The 19,183-nt window shown below is 37.2% G+C and overlaps 1 protein-coding gene across 1 annotated transcript; it reads right to left on the reverse strand.

Moving 5' to 3' along the window:
* Nucleotides 1-753: 753 nt before the first annotated feature.
* On the reverse strand, nucleotides 754-17,668 carry LOC134636566 (complement C4-like). The gene is made up of 41 exons (XM_063486600.1): nucleotides 17,565-17,668; nucleotides 17,082-17,271; nucleotides 16,815-16,986; nucleotides 16,635-16,705; nucleotides 16,417-16,505; nucleotides 16,259-16,341; nucleotides 16,069-16,156; nucleotides 15,174-15,291; nucleotides 14,927-15,068; nucleotides 14,538-14,650; nucleotides 14,307-14,459; nucleotides 14,056-14,223; nucleotides 13,770-13,961; nucleotides 13,342-13,485; nucleotides 13,134-13,257; nucleotides 11,768-11,839; nucleotides 11,466-11,678; nucleotides 11,233-11,344; nucleotides 8,427-8,497; nucleotides 8,198-8,337; nucleotides 7,876-8,091; nucleotides 7,733-7,784; nucleotides 7,558-7,647; nucleotides 7,268-7,474; nucleotides 6,943-7,018; nucleotides 6,625-6,802; nucleotides 6,127-6,222; nucleotides 5,557-5,719; nucleotides 5,229-5,410; nucleotides 4,939-5,097; nucleotides 4,785-4,844; nucleotides 4,621-4,711; nucleotides 4,378-4,545; nucleotides 4,144-4,235; nucleotides 2,890-2,964; nucleotides 2,713-2,815; nucleotides 2,525-2,614; nucleotides 1,640-1,738; nucleotides 1,429-1,512; nucleotides 1,217-1,349; nucleotides 754-1,143 (listed from the first exon to the last, which is right to left on the reverse strand). Exons 1-41 carry the CDS (start codon nucleotides 17,627-17,629, stop codon nucleotides 1,005-1,007), a joined length of 5,073 nt encoding a protein of 1,690 aa, XP_063342670.1. The 5' UTR covers nucleotides 17,630-17,668; the 3' UTR covers nucleotides 754-1,004.
* Between the last annotated feature and the right edge of the window lie 1,515 nt (nucleotides 17,669-19,183).

Raw genomic sequence — 19,183 nt, forward strand, 5'->3', positions numbered from 1 at the left:
GTGAGGCTGAAACAGTGCGCACATTGATCTGGCTGTGATTGAAGTTATGGTCAGTGCGCTGTGTTGCTTACATTGGACCTGGACTCAGAGATTAGAATAATATAAGCACATAAGCCTTTGCTTGTTCTCAGCCACTTCACCCGTGCACCCCGGCACCTCTCGTTTTCTCCCCGCCCCTCTGCATTACCTGCAAGTTATATAACTGCACAGAGTACCTCATGTTGCATTTGTGTAATATGACCACATTTTAGGGAATACATATCAAATTTAATGCCTCTGAAGAGATGATTGAACCATATCTTTTTAGTGTGCAAATCCATGAGCAGCAATGGACTTGTGCACTAAAAGCCACCCCCTCCTCCCCTTTTTTCCTCAACCTGCAGTAACATCTGCACGTTATAGAGAGGGGTTGACTGGAATTACACTGAGTACAGAGACCCCTCTCAGAGCCTTTGCTGCAGTAAAAAGAAGAAAAAAAACCCCATAAAAACAAATATATTTGACAGAAACCTAAATCAAACCACACTGAATCACACCACTGGGAAAAAAACAGTACAAACATACATGTTTGGGCCCACTCTGTTTTTGGTTGTTTTTTTTTTACCCAGTTGCTTCTGTTTCATTTTAAGTTAAAAAAAAATGAATATTATGCAAACAATGACATATGATCTATAGTAAGAAGATTTTTTTTATTTTACATGAAACACAGACCGTTGTTTTGCATATGAAAGATTACATTACAAAGTGATGGAGTCACACTCAGTCTGCCAATGTCTTACTGTACTTACTATATATGTTTCAAGTAAGGTTTTGTCATTTTGATTTATAGGTAGCTAGATAGACGCACAGCCTACATGTATAGCTATGTACTGTGATGTGGTAGTAGAATAAGCCAATAAGTATAAGAAAAACAACAAAAGCTCTAAACACTCATGCTAATTGTGTAGCTGATGGGAAAGTCATTTAATCAAGCTCCATTAAAATGACAGTGAAAGCAGTTTGTTTCACTGTCTGCAGCCATCTATCATATACTCTTGTACAAAGTCATTAAAATCCCTACAAGGAATTCTATTAGCACTTTTACTACATTCTTCTGAAGGCTTTTTTTCTACCCACGTGTTTGATTCCAGCAGATACTGCATCCTATAAAAGGAAGAAGGTAGTGAAGAGAGAATCGTTCTCTGAAATCTTTCGTTAATATCACTGATATACTTACATTCCACTTGAATCTTTTGTGGTGCCATCTTTGCCCATGATGAGATACTGTTTCCCCATGTCTAGTTTTCCTTTGCAGTGAACCCTCTTAGCAAACACTCGGACAGAGTTCTTACTCACCGACACATCGTTATCTAGTAGATGGATTATAATTATTATATTTAAAGAAAGTCTTCAAATAAACACAATGAAAGGCAACAATAGTTTACTTACTCGATTTGAGAACCTCAATTATAAGAGTGGTGTACAACTCAAAGTTACTCTTCACAGAAATACTGGAGACCTCAATGATGTATGCTGGAATACAAAACAAATAAAGAAATAATGCAATGATTAAGACACACACAAAAAAATGCTAACAAGCTAACTAGCAAACAGTTAATATTTGATGCTTTTCACGTAAATGTCTTTTTAGAATACTGACCGTAATCTACGATAGGGAAGAAGCAAGCGTGTTGGACACGGGTAATCTTCCTAATTTTTTGTCTTCGATCAAATGTTTTTTGTAGGGTATGGCAGGGTCCTATAAAAAGATTTGTAAAAAAAAATCAAGACACTTATATTATTTTGATTGTTTTTTTTGTTGTTTTTTTACACAAAATTACATAAAATTAAAAACAGACATGTTTCTTTTATGGAAATCCCAGCATGGACTCAGGAACACTTCTAATCATTTTCTGTGAATACAGCTATTGGCCTCATCAAAGTCATATATTAGCACATCTTGAAGGCACCCTCAACTCTGAAAGGTCTGTATGCATTGCAGAGCAACATATGCTTCCATCCAGACAATATATATCAGGGAAGGTCTTGGATATTTCAGCAAGACAATGAAAAACCATACAAAGCATCAGCTTAAGCAACATGATATTTTAATAACGAGCCTGGGTGCTCAACTAGTCTGCCTGTAGTCCAGACCTCTGCCCAAGTGAAAACATTTGGTGCTTTACAAAATGTTAAATATGACAAAGAAGACCCACAGGTGTCGAGCATCTCGAATCCTGTATCAAACAAGAATTGGACAACATTCATCTCCCAAAAGTCCAGCACTATTTCAGACATATACAGACATTTACAGACTGTGGTTGTCTTTTGAGATGCGTTGCTGCCATTCAATTAAAAATGGGCTATTTTTTTTAAAACATTTTAAGCAGTTTAAACATGTAATATCTTTTCAGATTTATTTTGAATAAAATATGACTTTATGAAATCTGCAAATCACTGCATTCAGTTTTTATTTAGATTTTAGATGGCCATTTTAGATTTGGGGGTGTCATTGTAGTGTAATAAATATATTTATTTTTTTTACTTTCTGCGCATTCGCACACGTCCTCTGAACACAGTTTGGATACCATCTTGCTTCTTTGTGGTGCGGAGTAGAACACAGTACACTTTCTGTCTGTAAGAAAAACACAGTACTACTGAGAAAGTCCTATTCAATAAAAGAGTTCGCATATGTGTTTGTATAAAGAGAGAAAGAAAGAACGGCAGTCTTACCTGGTTCATAATAATCATAGAATGTGGCTGGAGCAGGCTGTAGAAGGCCCACTGGTACCAGTTGTTTAGCTTCAAAACTAATACATTCCTCATCCTCTTTCACCTTCACAGTGATAAAAAAGTAAATCTAACATTTGACATGTACATTTATTTTCCATAACCTGAATTCATTCATACCTCATTGAAGTAAATCAGAAGTCTTCCAAAATACGTCTCATAATGGTCAATGTAATGTTCAGGTGAATCTTTTAACTGGGGGGAAAAAAACAAACAATTTTGCATTTTAGCGGAAAAAAAGAATCTTCTGAAGTTTCAGTGGGAGTACAGGTCATTCCAGTTTCACATGTAACTTTTTATTATAATATTTTTAATGTGCTCTATGAATCCCAAAATATTTTTTTCTTCAGTTAAATAAGAAGGCTGGTACCACTCTTTTTTCTGTTTGTTAAATATAGCTAACTTAAAAGAACTTTCACACATAGATAATAAAAAGATCTAAAGACTAAATACATTTTTTCATAAGTTTTGTTTTTTTAATAGATATAACTCTTTAATAGAGAAAACTAAAGGCTTGTATTTGTTTACTGTAAATTTGCAAACAAGTGTTATTAAGGTTATCACTTGTGTTTTTAAACTCAGCACAAAAAGTAAGATCATTTGTGTTTGGTCAGTTTTTTCTTTGTTGTAACAATACTTCTTGGCAAGAAATCTTATACTGCTGGAAAGCCAGTGTTTTACCCTAAAATGATGTCACATTTGTAAGGAAAATGCCTTTCTGGGTTAAGCATCACAGTTGAGTATGTGGGTTTCTCTGGCAATGCCAAACAGCTTATTCTCCTGTTGACTCTTGTTTGGTGTTGTTTATTGGACTGGGTGATTGAAGTGTGAAGCAACAAGACATGTTTGCATCTTAACTAAATTAAATTGTTTCACAAATATGGGCTTCAGCAGCATGTGGAAGAACCATACACAGCTATAAGAGCCTGGCACCTCGTCCTCATGTTGGTCAGCAGCCTGGTTACACACTGCTGTGGGATGGTTTCATTGTCTCACACTGAAAACACCAGCTGCTAACCACCTTTTGTGTAACCACTAAGTCTGATTACTAATGTTAGTTTCCTGAGTATGATGAACTTACTTGGAAGTAGTATAATGCTGTTTATACAGGATCGAACCTTCCATAAAGGCTTCTTGTCTTATTTTGTGTTTATTTTTTTAATTTTTGTTATTTCTAATGATCAGAATGACACCCCAGCACTTGTATTTATGTCACAATGCAACTCTGACAAATATCGCCTCAAAGAATGTTAAAATGAAGCACACCACATGCACACCCTTCAGCTTAAAATAATTACTGTGGCATCCAGATTTGTACATGTCTGGAAAATCTTCTCTTACTTTGTAATGGGAGTGATGGTGAAGAATACTAACCTTATCCAGGTCCTCCGTTTTAGCCTCAAATCCACTCAATAATGTGATATCAGCAATGGCCATTCCTGTAAGATTCCTCTTCTTACTATGACCATGCAGACAAAAAAGGACATTGACAAAGACACTGATCAGGAAATGGTTTTTTTTGTTTGTTTTTTGAACTGCACAGCTCATACTCTGAATTCATATTCATGAAAAGTAAATATGAATTTACTGGATCTCATTTAACTAACCTGACACAGACAGTGTAGGTAACAGCCTCATTTGAACTGAAGTTATTATCAATCTCTCTCCTGTATCGGGTGAAAGCATCAGACCCCTCAATGGCTGTTCGTCCCAGGTCTTCCTGGTCTTGTTTCTCGTCATCGTAGTCATAGTATTCATAATTTTCTGTTATTGTAGCTAGATAGACAAAGATTAATGTAAGAGTGTAGCTTTTATACACAGTTGTGATTTGTTAGCATTTACAAATCTCACCAGTGTACTTCACTTTCCCTTCCACTCTGACACTGATAGACACCTGGTCACAATCATCCTTGGGTTCCAATAAATGGTAAGCCTTAACAATCTACAGGGGACATTTAGAGTCAATTATAGATCTGATTGATAATATATAAAACAAAGATGTGAATCCAACATACTTTAAACTTAATTTCTCCTTTTCCAGTCAGATGCACGATGATGTTGTTCCCTGTAAATTTCTAGGACAACGCAAAAAAATAAAATAAAATAAAATAAAATTAGAATGAGGTTTAATATCATATAGATATGTCTGAGCGCATTGCTTTATGATACCTTCAGGCTGGTCTCCACTTTTTCCTTCTTATTTAATAGTTGAAGTGTTACAATTTCATTCCTTCCAGCAGATGTGAAATCTGCTTTCAGTTTTGGTTCTGGACTGGGAGGTTTTTTTAACTCATACTCTGCGAGGGCTTCCAGGGCCATGAGGGTATCCTGGGAATGGTAAGAATTCTTATTAATATAATGTTTGACGTGCCTTCCCTGACAGTGAATAAATGGTGTTAAACAACAGGGGAAACAGGAGTTCCACACAAAGATGGATTCTCCGGCTGTAGCCTAATCACCTGTGTTGACTTGAAGCCTCCATAATAGTTTTCTCTGGAGTTTAACCAACAGGCTGCTCTCTCTGCCCAGTTTATATGCCCAAGCTGAACAGCAGTTAGAAGGACATAGGCTGTCGTCTCTATTGTGATAGCATCCAGCTTTGGGTTGTCATTAACTGCCCAAAAATAACAGTCATTTGTTCCTAATAATAAAAAAAAACCCCAGAATAATTATACAAAAATTAGAAATTATATGATAATATAGGAAGAGACAGCACATATAATTTGGTCATAGTAATAGATTATTGTACGTATAGTGCCCACACTCATTTGCTTGTACTGGACATGCCTTTAATAGCCGCTGCTTCCACCTTTTTCCATATATGTGAATGATCTGTTGTATTTGGCATGCACACTGAGAGGCAATAAGCTGTAATGGCGACAGCATAGGGATGCTGCAGCTCCTCTATGAGTGACTGGAGATATGATGTTGAAGAGGAAATACTTGGTCTCTGGAAGAGAATAACATAAAGGTGGTGATTATTTTTTGCTCATATTTGTTGTGAATTATGGGCTAACTGTGGCAAATAAAAATTAGCAATTCTCAATGTAGCATCAATTATTTTGTGTCCCTGAACCTGATGAATGTCCTGTTTTTATCTAAATAGCAACAGTAATGCTAATATATAGAACGTTTTTTGCAGGACTCCCGGTGAAAAATGGAGTACATCCTGACGCCTTTCATAGGAATTAGGAAGGTAAGTAGCAACCTAGTGCTTCTAATTAAATGCACCTGAATAACTGATTATTTGTAAGCGTGCTCAACACTACAAAAGCAGGAAATTTGGCATATGCTTTGGTTATTTTTCTCTCAAAACTAGTAAAAACACTACAGTTGGTTTTTAATATCACCACTCACCACTTTATTTTGCATATCAGGCTGGAGAAATTCGACGGACCGGTACAGTGCAATAGTTATGAAAGCAGTCACTGATGCATCTTGGTCTTTGTCTATCTAGATTAAACACACAGATACAAAGTCGCACTCAGATCACTGTATTTTGGTTTGTTGTATTTGGATCTAAATGGCAGACCAATTTAAGGAAAAGAATGAACATTGTAAAATATAGTGCACTGGTCCACCACATGCTGCCATTACAGCTTTAATGTAACTTGGCATTGACTCGACAAGTGTCTGGAGCTCTGATGGTTAAATGGTATGTTCTTCTTCCAAGAATATTCCTTCATTTTGTGTTTTAGTTAGGTTTAAAGATGGTGACTATGATGACTATTGCAAAGAAACCACTGCTATCAGGATAGAAATGGGCCAACCAAGGGTTTATAACTTTTCCTTGAATTTGTCATCTGTCTATATATGTTCTAATATGCACAATACATTTATTTTGCGAGAATTTACCAGGGTTCCTTTGTGTAACACAGGATTTGGGTCACTGAATGACCCATCATGTTTCTGGACTGAGAGCAAGTAATTGACTGATCTTCTGATGTCTTCTCCTAATCTGACGTTCTTCCGTTCTTCATTAGTCTGACGCTGAGTCACAAATGAAAAGATTTTTACTATAAGGGCAGTCACCCTGAGGACATGAAAAAACAAAGTGAAAAGGTTGATTCATTATTATTCATAATGGAGATTTAAAAATCTAAATATAAAGTGAGATTCAAATTACTACTTTACATCAAAAATAAGCAAGAGGTATATAAAACCTGTACTCACCAATTACTAGATTGTACATAATGCAATGTACCATAGGCTCCATCATGCCTTCTATGGTTTGTGATGTGTTTACTGCCTATCAAAAAAGTGCACTGTGCTTAAAATGTGTCAGTTCATTACCAAAAATAAACACACCTACACCTACACACACACACACGCACACACACACACACACACACACACACACACACACACACACACACACACACACACACACACACACACACACACAGATATATATATGTATATGTAAAATGAAACACAAAGAAGATATAGAAGCATAGTGATGACTTGTAATAAAGATATTTTTTTGATGTGTTCCTACCTTGCTCAAGTTTTTTAAGAGCATCATCTCTGCTGCCAGGAGGCAGCTCAAACCACTGATTGCTCAAGTCAAGGTACCGGAAAGCTAAGACTGTAGGGCCCAGTGTTGACATTGTCTGCTCTAAACATCCACTTGGCAACGCAATCATTTCAGCAACCCTTTCGGTAGAAAGAAGCTTTCTTGCATATGAATCACCAAAGCCATTCCCTGTTGAATGAGAGAAATTAAATGATAAGATGTCAGTTATTTCTAAAAGTCAATGAGTTTTATGTCTGTGTCTCAGTGTCTACCTTCCACTGAAACAAATATATTGGAGCTGGAGTCAGGGACTGTGTCATCTGGTAAGGATCCGTCAATAGTCATAGTCTTTGTGCTTCTTCCTATCATAACAGAGATAAGTATAAAAAGGATAAGAATAACTATGACTGACATTAAACTATCCATCAGAAATACTAACCCACTCACCATCTAAGTTAAGGACTCTGGTTTCTTGATCTCTCTTTTCTAATCCTTCTTTCTACAACATAAGATAGAAGACAACCAGTTTATAGTATGCCTTGTTTTTGGAACTCAGACTGCCATAAAAGTATCTTATACATTTCACTCACCTGCACATTCAAAGTTTTTTCTATTGCATCTATTCCAAAGCTATTCTCCATATCATAGAGACGTATTTTGATGGGTATTGAACCAGCGACCATGGGCACAGCAGAGAAGGAGACAAATTGAGAGGATTGTGGTTCAAGAGTAATGTTAACATAAGATGATTTAGTGGCTGAACCAGGAGAGCAAAGTCCTTCAGTTTGTTCCATGTGCACTGCCACCTGTGAACATGCAGGTGTCCAAGAAGACAAAAACATCTTTACTTATTCCACACAAAGTAGTTACTGTTTCCAGTGACACTCAGCGCTGATGTTGAGGTTAATCTACCTGCAGTTCGGAGTCATCATAGTTGTAGATAACAGGTGAAACCGACAGCTGCTCAAATTTTTTCACAAATGAAGGCAGTCTCAGAGACACAAATGACCTCTTAAAGGCTCTGATCTCAAGTGGCTTATCGACACAGAAACCTGAGTGAAACACAGAATTGAAGTAAGTTGCAGTTAATGAAATCCAGTCAAATATCTGTGATGTGTTTATAAAGGACATTTATGATTACCTGTGGATGGAGATAATGTGACAACCTGAATCTCCCATGTGGTGATGGAATCAGGAAGGTGCAATGAGTAGCTACAAGAGTTTTTGATAAAGAGAAATCAAATCAAATCAATCAGACAAATGATAAAGTTTATACTAGGGTTTCAAAGATAAGTTGCTTAAGTGAAATAATCACACATTATTCAAGCAACAACAATTAAGATGAGTACATAAACAAAGCAACTGCATGGTGTCATTATGCATCGAACAACTGTATTTGACTGGAAATGGATGTGTATATATATATATATATATATATATATATATATATATATATATATATATATATATATATATATATATATATATGTGTGTGTGTGTGTGTGTGTGTGTGTGTGTGTATATATATATATATTTAATGTGTTAATTGTGATTAATTGATTTGAGAAAAAAAACGCGTAAAAAAAAGCAATGCTTTTGATCGCACTTTGCATTCAAAGCAAAGGGGAACATATGTCAATGCACGATTTCCTGGTATAGCGATTACACTGATGCACATCAGAGCTACAAAGAATCAGAAGAAAGCACATTGCTAGGACTGATTGGAGGCAAATTTCATTTCAAAAGACTACCCGACAGAAGTCTTGTTAAAAGCATGGTTTTGTGCACAAAGGAGTTTGCATACCATTGAAGCACTTCAAATTTATGGTACCATCTAAATGCAAAACACAGAAACTGTGGGAGCTGTTAGCGCTAGCAATTCACGTACCAACAAAAGGTGTCGGCAGCCCAAACTTGATGAAATGACTGGCTTCAGGACAAAAACTTCTCTCGCAAAATGGATTGCTCTGGACTGTAGACCACTATCAGTGGTAGAAGATAGGGGGTTACAGAACAGAAAGAGCCACTCATACAGGATGTTTCCACACAGTGGAATTCAATGATGGATATGGTTTCGCATCTACTAAAGAATCAAGAGGCTGGTTTTGCTGCTTTAGACATAAAAAAAAAAGCTCACGCTAGTCATTTTACCTCCATCAGAGCTGGTAAAACTCCCAAAGCTGGTGACTGTCCTTGAGCCATGGAGGTAGATAAAACTATTTTTTAACTTATTGTTACTGTTTCTTCAAAAAGCTCTATAAGTGACAGTTATTGTGTAGATTAATAATTACTTTCTTGAACTGTCTGATACAAGTTTGTGACTGAGCTTCTAGGTGGTGAGACATGTCTCATGTTCCGTGGTTTTACCTGCTTTCTGAAACCTGCATCACAACATGGAGGTCTCCAATGATGACAAACTACATGGTGAAATTTAAGACTGCCTTCACAAAGGACCTATCCCAACCTGTAGCTACACTCAACCATCAGTGGCTCAAGATAGTTACTGTGCTTGACCCACGCTTTAAAGATTTAAAGTGTCTTGCAAGGGGAGAGCGAGAAGAGGTTTGGACCAGCCTTGAGGCCCTGCTACAGGAACAGTGCAAAGATGCCACCACAAAGGAGCCAGCAAAGACAAATTTTCTTTTGCGATTAAATGTGATTAATTGAGATTAATTAATTACAAATTAGATTATTTTTCTTTATAGAGTCCCACCCCTAATATATATTTCTATTCCCTGCTAGCCCCTGCGGGCGGTCTATCCTTCAAGCTCGGGTCCTCTAACCAGAGGCCTGGGAGCTTGAGGGTCGTGCGCAGTATCTTAGCTGTTCCTAGGACTGTGCGCTTCTGGACAGAGATCTCCGATGTTGTTCCTGGGATCTGCTAGAGCCACTCGTCTAGTTTGGGAGTCACCACACCTAGTGCTCCGATTACCACTGGGACCACTGTTACCCGATGAAGGCTCTTAGACTCCTGTTGATCTTGTATAGCTCCGATAGTTAGCTAACATCCCTCCGTGCTACCTTGATCTTAGCCTCTTGCCTCCTTCTCCATGGAGGGTACTGCCCCTTGTGGCTGTAGCCAAGCATCTCACTGATCACTGCTGCCGTGGTGTAGATCAGCTTGTTAGTCTCGGTAATGGTGGCTGTAGGTATCGTCCATAGTGCTGCATTAACATCATCTAACAGACCTTCTGAGGGTACTTCATGTAGACTTGGTAACCGGCTACGGGGGATCCAGGTTTCAAGCTTGGCCATATCCTATCTTTCAGGTCACTTCCTCTCGCACTCAACGATCCTTCTTCTATCGCCCTTGGTGCTTGGTACCCAATCTCGGTTGGGGTTGATCATATCACCCTCCTGACCTGGCATTCTGGCTCCCCCTTGCCTTAGCATTTGTGTTGTACCTCGTCAATCTCTAGCTGTGAGAGCCGTCCCTTCTTTCGAATGTTGGAACACTGAGCTACTAGTTGTTTCGCCGTCATTGTGGATGTTGGGTATCGAAGATTCCATAGGTCCGTCATCCTATTCATGTATCCCCTTCCACAAGGGTTACTTGTGTAGTAGCATTCCAACAATGCCCTATTTTTGTCTCTTGCCCACCGATGCCTTCTTGTTCCAGTAGCCCACTTCTCGTCAGGGTGCCCTGGTTCCTCAACACCTGACACGGACCTTGTTGATCCGGGCAATGTCCGAGCCGGCATGCCTTCATATTTATCTGTCTCGCTCATGTCTGCGGTAGGCTCGCTTAGCATGGGAGGTCTAGCCTTAGGACCCTTACTGGATACAGACACCCCAGGCGGGAATCGAACATGCGATCCTCCGCTCCAAAGGCATGTAGTCTACACACACACACATATATATATATATATATATATATATATATATATATATATATATATATATATATATATATATATATATATTAAAGGTACATTAAAAATGCTTACGTTTTTTTGTTGGAGACGTCAAATTCCACAAAACCAAAGCTTGGAGGAAAATATCTTCGGATATACTGAGAGGTTTCTGAGAAGAACTCCTCTATATCAGCAACAGATGCAGCTGAAAGCCAGAAAAAGTCAAAGTCAGTCAAAGTCAAACTTTGATAATTCAGCTACAGCTATTAAATGCTACTCAAGATGATTTGTTAAAGTGTCAGCATAAAGTGTCAGTTTCATCTCACTCCTGCCAAATCCTTTTTGGAGTTCTTCCTGGATCCTTTTTTGTCTTAGACGCTCCGCTTCAAGGCAGCACTTTAAAAACACTTCAGCACAAGTTGGATTTTTTTTCACTAGAAGGACCCGATCTGCTCTTTCCCGACATGTTCGTTCCATCGGGATTCGAGAAAATCCATAAACACAACAGTTTTGCAGCTCTTTCTCTGTGTAGTTCAATTCTAAAGAAAATAAAAGACACATTTAGCATGTTCTTGCAAAAAATATTTTATACCATCAGACCAAAGTTTTAACACTAGAATCTTCTTACTCATGGCCATCATTTCGGGTTGAAGGTCCGCTGAGCGTCTTTGTCGTGTTAATGAAGAATTACAACCAAAATCTAGTAGTAGGAGAGAAGTAGGAAAGCAACAGAAAAATGATCAGAATGGAATAAAAAAAATGTAATACGTATTTATTAGCTGTGGTTGCAGGAAATAGTGCTTCCTCCCACTGTCCAAAGATATGCAGTTAGTGGGGATAGGTTAATTGGAAACTAAATTGCCCATAGATGTGAATGCAGGTATGAATGTGAGTGTGAATGGTTGTTTTCATGTGTTAGCCCTGTGATTGACTGGCGACCTGCCCAGGGAGTAGCCTGCCTCTTGCTCTAAGACAGCTGGGATAGGCTCCAGCAGCCCCCGCCCCCCCATGACCCTGAAAAGGATAAGCGGAAGAGAGTGGATGTATGTATGTATGTATGTATGTATGGATGGATGGATGTATGTATCTATGTATGTATGTATGTATGTATGTATGTATGTATGGATGGATGGATGGATGGATGGATGGATAGGAAAGTGTTGTGTTTATGGTTGGATTGAAAACTCTGAAGCTTTATTCTCAAAGTCAGACAATACAATTTTTAATTTAAACAGTGAAGTCTACATAAAATACAATTCCTTAAAAGACACTCATTGTATTTTAAAAAGGAAACTAACCTAAAGATATCATAATAATGTGAAGTAACAACTGCTATGGCATTCAGAACACCTTGGTACTATTTAACAGAGGTTGTTAGTTTTCTTTCTAAAAACAGGATCTTTTACTACATTAACATAGCATAACAGAGCTCTACAACAATGTCGAGAGGAAATAAGCATGTTTCTTCACATTTTCGTGTGTTAGGGTCCTGACTTCAGTTCAGGAAACGGGGATTGGTGCGAGGAAGATAATGAGGTGGAAATGAAAAAGGACGGGGCAATTGTGGAGGAAGCAGATAAGTAGGAGTAGAAAGTCATTATGAAAAGGACATGATATAGATATAAAAGTACAAATGTTGAATAGTCATATAAAGTTTGAAAGAGCTTTTTGTGATCTTGATAAAATTTATAAGCAATAGGCAATACTACGTAAATGGCTAGTCTCTAATCACATACATAAAATGAAACCAAGTAGAAAGGCCCTGTCCATCTCAGCTACTGTATTCAGGATGGTGGGACGACATGGTGGCTTCCACAGAGCTGTGCCCGCTCCTATGTATATTTTATTGGATTATTTCAATAATGTATTAAAAAAGTTTCAAGGAGTCATCAATTTGGTGGAAGATATAATTACACACTAATCAATTAAATAACCTCAAAAAATTACCTAATCTTCCTTTAACTAAATGAAGAAAAACTGTTTTTTTTTCTTACCCTTTCTCCACAGAAACTGGTCATTAGATACAGCAGCCAAGCCATTGTCTAATAGAACTGATGCTGAGTCAGGTCCTCCACCATAGGAACAACCCAGATCATATGAGTTCATAGTAGAAAATACCTGACAATTGAGAAGAAAAGCTTAGACTTACTACTATGATTACCTATAAATTACAAGTATGAAAGTAGTGTGTGAGACTGTAACCTGTTTGGGTGTGAGTTTATTGTCAGCATTGAGAGCGTAGAAGGCCTTATCCACAGCCAGCAAAGCCACTTTTGCTCTGTTCCCATGTAGATCGAAGTTTATCTTTAAATGTGTGTTAGGTGCAAGGGTACCTTCTCGTTGTACCTAAATTAAGACATTTAAGATATACCAGGATTTATTTTTTTTGTTTAGTGAAGGAAAATTCAAATAATACAAATAGACTTCTAAAACCAAAATCAAATAAATATATCAATATAAATACATGTAGATGTACGCAATTTAAAAATCTAAATTATTTAAATATATGCAATGTTTGTACACCTCCATTAGTTAAATGTTAGTAAAAATTAGTTTAAGCGCGCACATTTGAAATAGTTAGTTTTGTTTTCTCTGCTCGTGCTGCACTTTTATCTGTTCTGTTTACTTACCTTGACATTTAGCTCACATTCATCCCTGACATCTACCCACACTGAATCAGCTATGACGTGACCGTTAGTGTTGTGATAGTAGCCAATCACACGGAAAGATGGAACCATATTATGTGTTATCTGCAGTTGGTGTTTAGCTGATATACCAAGTGGGAGTGAGCCGGTGTTTACCACAATACCCCGGCTTACGACCTGAAACAAAGACAATTAAAAAGTGTTTAATCAAGACAAAATGCTGCTCCTTTATGAGAATACATAATATTGCATTTAGTCAGATATTTCTGACCATGTAGTGTATATATCCACTGCGTGGGCTGTTGATGGTGTTGAATGTTATGGTAAGGAATTCATTCACAGAGTAGATCCTGCTGGTAAAAGTCATGTAAAGGTGGCTGCCATGTTGAGAGGAAGCACGTCGTATTATTTTTCTCTCTCGTAATCCATTTGTAGAAACCTGTTAGAGGCAGATGAACAAACAGTTAAAACTGGAATCAAATCTGTTAAACAACACCTTTGAATAAGGTTGGGGATACTAACTTCAACTGTAATATCAGCTTTATTAGGAACATTAAAAGTATTGAACAGTGCCCCCTCTTGATCAGTGGTGCCTTCCCAAGACTCTGATGGTGGTAGATTAATATTTACTGGCACACCAGCTGCTGGAGAGCCATCTGGCAGACGCACGAGCACCTATATGAAAAACAAAGAATATTAAAGATCATTACAGTAATTTGTGTAACTATTCCCATGTGTTAGTTTCAGACATACCACCACGTCCAGTGGATATCCAGGAATAAAATGAGATCGAGTTCGAGAGAGGTCTATCGTGTATTTGTGGGCGAAGATTCGCAGGTAAACTTCTGCCTCTTGTATTTCACCACCTAGGCCAAAAAATGCACACAGTATTATCAAGAAGAAATAAAAGGTCACATTAATATTTCTCCATGTCTTAATGAGTTTATCAATAGATTTATCATATTGGAACTTTTACTTATTAAACGCAATAATTAAATGCAGCTCCAGAAATTCTGTATTATGCACTGCTATATGAAACCACATTGTTTACAACAATTAAATACTCTCTAATATCTATAATTTCAAATAAAATAACCAAAAACAAACTCAGATATATTGATGAATGTAAATATCTCCTTTACTTTGTATGTTTGTGACAAACACTCTCAAAAACAATCGATCTCCATTTTCCTGCATCTTCGAGAGGGTTGTTTTCAGCTGGCTCTGAAGTTTTGCATTTGTCTCATTTAACAAAAGAGAAACCTTTGCATTTCCATCTTTGACCTGCAAGAAAAGGAGAAGTTTTGATAAAATGAAACAATAATGACATGCAGTTTGTTACTCATTTTAAAATCTGCTGCATTGTGAATTTTGGATGGATTTCCTCACCGAACCGGTCTGCTCCAGTCCCTTGATAAAAGTCATTTCCTGACCGCCAGAGCCATCTTTTTTTACAAATCCAAACTGGCAGTGATAAGCACCTTTAACTTTTTCACCATGTGTGTACCTAAAGAAAACAACTGTTAACTGGAGCAAAGATAGTCTAAAAATGCAATAGTATATTTACATTTGAGACAGTCAATCCAAGGATTAAACGGTCTGACTCAAGCAGTGAATATTCTTTGCTGCTGAATCCAAGTTAATAAAAAGTTTTATTATTATTTTCACTGCATAGGAAATAATTATGGAAGAGAAAATGCCCAATCTCAAACTCCATGTTTTCACCTGGTAAGTGATCAGAGGCTGCAAGGACCATCATGTGACATTATGAGTCATCGTGTGACATTAATTTCATTTTTCACACAAAACAATGTACTGTAGGTATTTTAGGGACATTTTGCTGTTTGATATGAACGCTATCTAGTGCCTTGTAGAGTAGCCGTGAGGTAACTTTCAAATATTACACCAAACCCTAAAAGCTTAGCTCAGAGTAACTTTTTTTTTCTCAACTAGTGAAACGTTGATCAGGAGGTACTGCGGGTGGTGGAGTCCATCAGAACCCCAAAAACTGCATTTAGCATTGGAACAAACCGTGCTACAATATAGCAGACTTGCAGATTCCCTTACTTTTTTGTTTTTCCATTCCATGAGTGTGCTTATTTGAATACTGGCAGCCCTTGGTCAGGTGATGACTTGGTTAAACTGTTAAACTGTTCTATTTGTTAAAAGTCATCCTGCTGATAAGATGTTATCAAAATCACCCCAATGCCAAAGCCTTAGTTTTTAACATTTTCTTGACATGAATTTGCAAAGTTAGTTTAATGGAAGTAAAATTAGCACTTACATTGCTGAGATGGTGAATTGAAGGTCTTTGTTGGTCAGCAAAATATATTTCTGATCCATTACGATGTTCACATCAAAGCTTGGTAAAACTACAGTTGGTAACAGTAAATAAGTTATCAGAGTCAACAGATACTTTCTGTGAATTTAAAAAAAAGATCTCAATCGCATGAATCAGTTTATAGTAAACTTACTAAATTTCTGAACTTTGAACTCTCTGAAGGCAGCATCTGCTTCATCACCCTCATAGTGTGCAGTAATCTTCCACGTACCCGTTCTTTACGAACAACAAAGTATAGTAAGTGTCAAAATTCCTTGACATCTTCACTTTCATTGGAAATTTGTAACCTACTCAGAAACGTCAGGTATGAGGAATGAGTCTTGAAGTACTCCTCCCTTTGCAATCTTCATGATTTTCATTATTCTATTTCCAGCAGCATTCTGTCATACAGTGACCAAACACAGACCAAGACAAGAAGGCATGAAAACTGTATTTCTCTGTCTTTCAAAGTTATATTACCAAAGATATATTTATAAAGAAAATATATAATATTAACAATTATAACTCACAATTACTGATATGTGGACAGGTTCCTCATGAGGCCTCATCGTATGGTCAAGAGTGAAGATTCTGTACTTCACTAAAAGAATGATAACGTAAAAGGAATGCAAAATGTATTTTTTTTACAAAATAATCACTGTTAGGTAAAGTCTGTAGAATTACTTCATTTTCTTTTACTTTGTTTTTACCTCTGTCTGCTGGGTTATAAATTGGCTGAGCTGTCTGAATGAAGATGTAGCCCCTGTGTTTTGACACCAGAACCCTTGTTGCCTGCCTGTTGGATGTGAAGGATTGGCTCTCTGCCACGAGCATAACGTAAGAAGGAAATTGAGGCAATCCTAACAAAGAATCCATGTTTAGCTGTAAAGATGTAAATTATAAAGTTAGGGTAAAGTGGCAACATCTCAGTCCTGTCTGTATTGTTTGCTTTTTGTTTGAGTGTAAAGTCTGCATACCTTGAGCTCAGCTATTTCAATCTTGCCTTCTTTAGTGCACGTAACCGTTTTCATCCCAGACACAACAGTACTAGAGATCTCATCCTTCAGGTAGAGAGTAACAGGTTTGTTAAGGTGACCCGGTCCCATCTGGACAAACACTTTCTCATTAACGCCCACATGAAAGACTTTCGGGCCTGAGATGAAGAATCTGCACGAAAAAAAAGAAAGATAGTGAATGCTGTATCCGTTTCACATAATCTGATTTTTAGATAACTATGCGATCGGCAGTGCTGCATATTTGATCTTATCTTACATTAAGTCAAGTTGATTATTAGGAAATAAATATGGGAATACTAACATATGATTTTTTTTTCATTTGTAAGGCTATGAAATTGTTTGAAGACAAAAACTTTAGTTAATTCTATATATATTTATATATATCAGTTAAAATGAGTAGACATCAGCCATTAAAGCATTACACTTAATTCTTCCTAAATTTACCTGTTTTGTGCTGAACACTCCGCGATCCATATCAGGAGCAGTATCACAAAAATGTGGCACTTCATCGCGCCGCTTTGATTACTTTGCCTGCTTTGACACAGACTTTAGATTAACTGCTGTTTTGTAAGTCACCCACCCCTGTTTCACAATATTTGGATCTCAATAATGCCCTCCCTCTGTTTTTTCTGCTGCAGATGAACAGACTTATAAAACTTAAAACCAATTACAAAACTTTAAAAAAATGCATGCATAAACAGTCAAGGCATAATATGATAACAGTTTAATATTGCTAGATATAGCATGTTGCTCGATGTGTGCAGTCCTCTAACATACAACATGTTTTTTTTCTCAATGATTAAAAATATAGATTTAGGTAAATCTATATTTTTTTTAACTTTACACATTAGGTTTCAATAGACCACCAGACCAACATTTCTGACAACAAGCTGTTTGATTTCATTAAAGTCAGTTTTACATTGCTACTTGGCTTGCAGCCTGGAAAGTGTTCCTGTTTCACAATGTGTAACCATCTCCTCATTGGTCAGTTGAAGCCAGATTTCCCTCAAGTCATGTGGTTTACAAGAAATCATGTTTGTTTTTTCTGTTTTCCTCCCCCCCTAGCTACCTTTGAAACTAAATAAATGGTTTACAAATTATTTGAAGAATTCAGATTAATTGTTCTCTTTTTCTTTAGCAGTCACAGAGTATTTGTCATCTCTTTGTAATAGTTAGAAATGCTGTTTATTTCACACTTGCTGCACATGCTCCTTATGTGTGTATTAATTAGTGAATTGAATAATAAGATGAAGACCAAAAAAAGAGTAGTTCATTCATATATTTTTCCAAAATATAGCAAAGCACTTCATGATATTCAAAATTAAAAATCATTATGGTAATTAGATTGTTTTAAACTATAAATGTAAATCATTTTTCCTGTTGCTTCTGTTTCCTGCTACTTTGTGTGTGTATTACTGCTCCTTTGGAGTAGTAATACACACACAACGTCATTTGTTCAATAATATCAGACAATTTAAATGAAACACAGAACATTGTTTTGCATATAAAGAAATGACAGGTTAAATCGCAATGTGACATAGTCAGAAGCTTATATCATTTTTGACTCATTGGTAGCTGGACTTAACAACCAGCCTTTTATGTTAAAAGTGTTACAGAGTGCTAAAACAGAGTTTATCTGTATGTGATTTTGCTAATAGTCTAAGGAGCTTGGAAAGAAAAGCGTCTGGACTTCTTTAAGTTGCTTGAAGACGTTTCACCTCTCATCCGAGAAACTTCCTCAGTTCTAGGGTCAAATGGTGGAGAGTCCCAGATTTAAACCCTGTGGGAGTATCCCCCCAAAGAGGGACAAAGGACCCCCTGATGATCCTCTACCTAATCACATCAGCCAACGTTTTCACGCCTGATGCTATGATTATCACCCAGTACGCAAACTGAGCTCAGATGGAGGCAGGGAGGATACTCGCCCAGCTCTAACTGCCCTCCTGATGTTGATCCTGCTCCCTCTGATTGCGTGCTTGCCAGGGCAGCAGCAGCTCTCCTCTAAATCTGTGCGCTTGGTAACTAACTGGATGAAATTTAGTGACCTTTAGTAGACCTCAAGG

The sequence above is a fragment of the Pelmatolapia mariae genome, linkage group LG10_11, assembly GCF_036321145.2.
Source record: "Pelmatolapia mariae isolate MD_Pm_ZW linkage group LG10_11, Pm_UMD_F_2, whole genome shotgun sequence".
Taxonomy (NCBI): Eukaryota; Metazoa; Chordata; class Actinopteri; order Cichliformes; family Cichlidae; genus Pelmatolapia; species Pelmatolapia mariae.

Coding starts and splice junctions, on each gene's coding strand:
- LOC134636566 (XM_063486600.1), bottom strand. CDS start 17,629: ATGAAGTGCCACATTTTTGTGATACTGCTCCTGATATGGATCGCGGAG. Junction 14,460..14,537: donor GATATCCACTGGACGTGGTG/GTATGTCTGAAA, acceptor TTTTTCATATAG/GTGCTCGTGCGTCTGCCAGA. Junction 6,803..6,942: donor TATGTACAATCTAGTAATTG/GTGAGTACAGGT, acceptor TCATGTCCTCAG/GGTGACTGCCCTTATAGTAA.